General features: G+C 37.2%; 1 protein-coding gene across 1 annotated transcript; it reads left to right on the top strand.

Moving 5' to 3' along the window:
• Nucleotides 1–5,128: 5,128 nt before the first annotated feature.
• Nucleotides 5,129–6,088, top strand: LOC117662227 (olfactory receptor 11G2-like). Its single transcript, XM_034411543.2, has one exon. The coding sequence runs from the start codon at nt 5,129–5,131 to the stop codon at nt 6,086–6,088; it is 960 nt and encodes a 319-aa protein (XP_034267434.2).
• The last annotated feature ends 362 nt before the right edge of the window (nt 6,089–6,450 follow it).

Here is a 6,450-nt window from a genome sequence, read left to right as displayed (position 1 = left end):
CTATCTATCTATCTATCTATCTATCTATCTATCTATCTATCTATCTATCATCTTCTGCTAGGCAACAACTTCTTAACATTAGAAAGAGCAAGATTTGCGTAAAGAATTAAGCTTCAGCCAATCATCAGAAACAAATTGTAATTTGTACACAGTTCTCTAGCACTTTTGTATCAGTTTTATGCTATATTGGTTCACGTCATCAACCAATCTGAAACCACTTTCTTAAAAATTTTGAACACCTGAAAATGAGCAAAATCAATCTTTGAGGCCAGCTGGGATTTTTATAGGAGTTCCATTTTTGCTTAGACCTCAAACACTTTTGTTTATGGAATTATTTATTTAGATCTTTTTATAGTGGGAGATAATCTGCCCTTCTGGAACAGAAGAAAGAAATGATGGGCAATGAACTTCTTTGGATGTTTAAAAAAAAAAGCACAAGTAATATGGATATTTTACTCCTCCTGCTCAATACTATATACCATTAGGCCATTTTTTTTTTGCTTGATCTCAGAACATCTAATCTTGTTTTCCCTAAAATTGATTTGCAATGACTGCTCCCAACTACAAAGGGTCAAAGCTTTCATTGTTCTCCTTAGAATGTCCGAGGCTCTTAGACCTCCATCCAATAGTCCTGTTGCCATGGGCTTCCTGTTGAAGATCAGGAAACAGTGGTCTTCTTCGGTTAAATAGCCCTATTGATCATCTTTGTAGACATGCCATTCTATTTGCACTTTATCTTCCAATAGGTGTTATGCTGTAATGCAGATATGAGGGCAAGAAGATGACAGTCCAGCCAGTCAAAAATGAGTGTACAAATCAGTAAAATAAGATAAAGTGTTTGAATAAAACTTGCAATAGGCACTTAATTTAATGAGGCACTTAGTTTAATGAAAAGAAGGACTAGAGGAGACATGATAGCAGTGTTTCAATATCTCAGGTGCTGCCACAAAGAAGAAGGAATCAAGCTATTCTCCAAAGCACAGGACAAGAAGTAATGGGTGGAAACTAATCAAGGAGAAAAGCAACCTAGAACTAAGAAGACATTTTCTGACAGTTAGAAAAATTAATCAGTGGAACAACTTGCCTGCAGAAGTTGTGAATGCTCCAACACTGGAAGTTTTTAAGAAGATGTTAGATAACCATTTGTCTGAAGAGGTATAAGGTTTCCTGCCTGTGCAGTGGGATGGACTAGAAGACCTCCAAGGTCCCTTCCGACTCTGTTATTCTATTCTATTCTATTCTATTCTATTCTATTCTATTCTATTCTATTCTATTCTATTCTATGCTATGCTATGCTATGCTATGCTATGCTATGCTATGGTATGCTATGCTATGCTATCCTATCCTATCCTATCCTATCCTATCCTATCCTATCCTATCCTATCCTATTCTATTCTATTCTATTCTATTCTATTCTATTCTATTCTATTCTATTCTATTCTATTCTATTCCCTCTTATTTATACATTGAAAGTTGGATGCTCAAAAGCTGGTTAAGGGAACGATCTTCCTTTCTGTTCATGGAAATGCTGACAATTAATCTCCATCCTCATTTAGAGTATACCAGCTGATCTTTCAGAGTGAAAAGTGAATTCACGGTTGATTTCCTCAAATAATTGGCAAAATAATTCTCTGCCAATTCAAATGTCACAGATTCTCCTTGTGGGCTTTCTGGATTTGAATAGTCTAATTAGTTTATCTCATAAACCCATGAGTTTAATGCCATTGACATCATTTAACACCAGCCTTGGGAATTCCTTTTCCTGAAAATCTCAAAAATTTATCCAGGCCATTCGCTTTGACAACTGCTCTTGATTTCATCTACCATCTTCTGTATTCTTTATAATGCTTTACTGGATAAGGACTGTTCAACGGATGTTGCTAGTAGATGGTATAAATGAAGACCATGGCTTTATCATTGCACGTTCACGCCAATGTTTTTGGTCCATGTTGGATAACATTCTCTTGCTTAATGTAAAAGGGACTTGTTTTTTTGCCAGTAGAGTCCAATCAGGATCTTCTGGCTGCATAACACTTTTTTTAAAAAAAAATTGGGGTGGCTTCTAAAGATTTTTGACCATACTTCTAGCAATCATCTAGCAATTCAAAATTTCAGTCATAAATTGAGCTCATTTTAATTGACCAGTTTATACAAGCTGATCTCATCCTGATTCCTAATTTGTAGTTGACAGGAAGACAGGAATAACAACGTTTCTACCACACAACCCTGTCCTGTGAGTGAAGGAGTGGAGCTAATGGTAAGTGATCACTATCGGCCTGAAGAAAAAGCACTGTGGAGAAAAAGCAGTGTTAATATTTTCTTGCAAAGTATTGGAGAGATAGCTATTGTATGTATGGTGCTCAGTTTGGATGCCGCAAGAAAAGGAGCTGTTGAATAGAGGATGGTGCTGAAATTCCACATGTAAATTATTGGGCTGGGTTATTTGGTCTCTCTTATCAGTAAACTTTCTCCCTAAGAGATGCTAAGCCACTGGCTACATGGTTTTCAGTTTACCTGTGCTACTTCCAAAACATAGATTTTTAAACTACTAGGTGAGAGAGTGCTGTTTATCAGCAATGTATTTTTTTTTAATTTGATTTATATGCCACCCTTCTTCAGAGACTCAGGGCGGCTTACAATGCGTTAAGCAATAGCCTTCATACTTTTGTATATTTTACAAAGTCAGCTTATTGCCCCCACAAACTGGGTCCTCAATTTACCTACCTTAGAAAGGATGGAAGGCTGAGTCACCCTTGAGCCTGGCAAGATTTGAACTTACTAATTGCAGACAGCTGGAGTTAAATTACAATGCATTAGTCTGCTGAACTATCCAGGCTTTCAGAGTTTGAATTTGACCACCTCTCTTAAAAGTGGCACATTTATTGAATGATGCCTGCAGTTTGGGCAAAATGAATGTTGTGAGCTTCCCACTTCATCTAACACTTTCCCTGTTTCTTGTTTCTTGAGCAAAGTTGAATTATAGCCATCTACTGTACCATTAGGTGCCCATTCCTCCAGATCTCCTATAAGAACATTCAATTGTATCAGAAACTAAATCTGAACAAGTATATCACTGGATATATCCTTATAACCAGAGAAACTCTATGAGAGCCAGGCAAGGAGATGGAGTGGTGGCAAAATGTTGCACTCCCCCCACAAGCTTTCTTGGTTTAATAGCTAAAGAAGGATTCTACTTAGATGCCTTAATGTGGCTAAAGATACTCACTTTAAATCTGACTACTGGCACATTTAATAAGTGACTCAGGGTAGCAGTGGGAAAGATTTTGACTTGGAGCAATTGCTTATCTTTTCTTGACACTCTCTTGTTCTGACCTCAGTTCTCTTTCCAAGGAAGACTCTCAGATCAAGTCTGAGCTGACAGCTTACAAAGCCCAAGCTCTAAAATGCCTCCTACTAATTTCTGTGATTCTGTTAATGATCATAGTGCTTTGAACAAGAAACTGTTGTCTCAGAACCTCTGGAGTTTTCTATGAGGTCTAAATGCAGATGTTCATTCTCTTTCTGTTGTGGCAGCTTCTTCTCAAGGTTTAGTCCTTCTATCTTCCCCCACATTATCTCTGAGTTCAGCTTTAAGTTTGAAATGAAAGGAGCATCCCTGTCAGCAGTTTGAACCCACACCTTGCTATCATCCATGTTTGGCTCTGTTGCTTGCTCTGATGTTAAAGGAAAATTCTATATCTATATGGTAAAAAGACATAACCTGCAGTGACAAAAGGAAGAGCCACCACCAAGACAATGGTGAGATAAAAGAAGTTTGGGGGGTGAGGCAGAAATGTAATTTGAGAAAGTGACTCAAACAGGGCCTTGATGAAGATAAAGGGAGGGAAGAGGAAGATTACTATAACTTTAGAATAAAAGTAGTATTAATATTCATAGTTTTGTTTCCCTTGTCTAGCCCACTTTGAAGAGGTAGCAGTATTTATCATCTCTTGCTTCATCTATATTTTATGTTATATGGAACAATTTACTGTGGCTATTGATGGGGCGAAGATATTACATGTTTTTCAGTGCTAAGATTTATGCAGTGTTGCATAACTCTGAGTTCAAATATTTATGACAAGAAAGTTGTGAGAATGATGCACCCATAGGAGTTGTTGTTCTGTTTCTAGGATACTCTAGTAATAATCTTAAAAGGAATTCAGTTGAAGAAGACACTGCCAATGAGTTTATTTTTTATTTTTATTTTTCACATTGACACATGATATCCCTTTTCCCTTTTCTGTGAAAGGGTCCCATCCTCCTAATCTATTGTCCATACTCCATCCATCCATCCATCCATCCATCCATCCATCCATCCTTCTTTCTTTCTTTCTTTCTTTCTTTCTTTCTTTCTTTCTTTCTTTCTTTCTTTCTTTCTTTCTTTCTTTCTCTTTCTTTCTTTCTTTCTTTCTTTCTTTCTTTCTCTTTCTCTCTTTCTCTCTTTCTCTCTCTCTCTTTCACACACACACACTCTCTCTTTCTTTCTCTCTCTTTCTTTCAGCTTAGAATATAAAGTATGAAAATACAAGAGCCAAAAATAGGGAACAAAGGGGAGGGAAAGGGTATAGAAAAAAGTGTAAAAAAGTATAGAGAAAGAAGGAAAACAAGAAAAAAAAAAGCATTGACTTCTGACTCCCTCTGGTGCAGTAGAATAAGACAGTAATATCAAACCACAACTTTTTACTTTTCCATAATAGTATAAACTATTTGTATAACAACAAATCTATCCAATCAGTAAAACCCAAAATCAAAGGTTCGTTTTTTCCCCCCAGTCCAGAAGTGGTTTCCAAGTACAAACAAAAGTACTTATGTTCTTATCTTTGATCAAAACAGTCAATTTAGTCGTCTCTGCTAACTCCATCAACTTTTGAGCCAATACTCCATCGTTCTTGAAAAGCTTTTATTGAAGGGTAGACTTGGAGAGGAGAGAAGCAGTGTCAGAAAAATTCCCTCTTGCTATAGAAGTTATTCATAGTCAATTGGCACTTAAATTAATTAAATTGTCAATTCTGGCTGTTACTCATTTATTTATTTTTTTTAGATCATGGATAGAAACTTTTAGAAATATTTGTGAATGGTACTTCTTTAACAGTGTGGAACAATCTGCTTTCTTTCTCTATGACTCCAGATGGATCAGGCCAATGAGTCCAGGACCACAGTCCAAGAATTCATTTTATTGGGTTTGGAGAGTGGGCCACAATGGCGATTCTACCTACTTATCCTGTTTAGTTTTATTTACATAATAACTTTGATCGAAAACATCACTATTATCACTCTGGTGCATGTAGATGACCACTTGGCACAGATGCCCATGTATATCCTCTTGGGAAATTTCTCTTGGTTGGAAATCTGCTACGTGAGCACCTCCATACCTCGTATGATTTTTGATCTGGCTTCCCCTCAAGGAATCATCTCCTTCCAAGCTTGTTTCCTTCAGTTCTATGTTTTCTTCTCATTTGGCAGCACTGAATGCTTCTTCCTCTCAGCCATGGCCATGGATCGCTATTTAGCCATTTGCCACCCACTCCGCTACCCGACAATGATGTCTTCAAGAAACTGTTCCAAGCTTGTAGCTGGTTGCTGGATTGCTGGGTTCTTGGGATATGCTGTCCCAGTGACTTTGATCTCCAGACTGTCCTTCTGTGGCTCCAACATCATTGACAATTTTGTGTGTGATCAAGGCCTCCTCTCCCTGGCTTGCCCATCTTTTAAAAATGCTTCCTTTATCAGTCAGATTTTTATGAATATTTTGATTATATTGGGTAACTTCATCTTCGTCACTATCTCCTATGGTGTTATAGTTGCCACACTGATCAAATCCTTTAACCAACACAGTAGAAAGAAAGCCTTCTCCACCATATCCTTCCATCTTGTGGTGGTGGTCCTTTTTTATGGTTCTGTGGCAGGAATGTATGTAGCTCCAAGTGGAGACAGCCAGTCACATGTCACTAAAATAGTCACCGTCTTCTACACCGCCATTACACCCTTTCTCAACCCCATGATCTACTGTCTGAGGAACGATCAGGTGAAGGAGGCTCTGGGCAGGTTGCTGAGAAGGATGGAACAAAGGTGGAGAGATAAAAAATGATGTATGTAAATGGGTTGTGAATGAGAAAATGAATCAGCAAGTTGTGTAATATTTATGATGGTCTTTTTGAATAGCTTAAAAGCTGAATAATTAAATAGATTTTATTCAATTCTGTTGGATTGGAATGGAATGAACTGGATTGGTTTGGAGTGGAGTGGATGAAAAAATATAAATAAATTTTTTCTCTCACATCTTTTACACCTGCAACCACAAGGTCCAAAATAAACATGAATACTTTTATTTATTTTATTTTTTTATTTTTATTTATTTTTATATGCCACCCTTCTCCGGAGACTCAGGGCGGCTTACAATGCGTTAAGCAATAGCCTTCATACTTTTGTATATTTTATATAAAGTCAGCT

This window comes from Pantherophis guttatus, chromosome 4 (assembly GCF_059756535.1).
Source record: "Pantherophis guttatus breed Tessera chromosome 4, ASM5975653v1, whole genome shotgun sequence".
Classification (NCBI taxonomy): Eukaryota; Metazoa; Chordata; class Lepidosauria; order Squamata; family Colubridae; genus Pantherophis; species Pantherophis guttatus.
This window is presented reverse-complemented; position numbering and strand designations above follow the sequence as displayed.

What these genes read in the sequence shown, in the direction of transcription:
- LOC117662227 (XM_034411543.2), top strand. Translation starts at nt 5,129, where the DNA reads ATGGATCAGGCCAATGAGTCCAGGACCACAGTCCAAGAATTCATTTTA.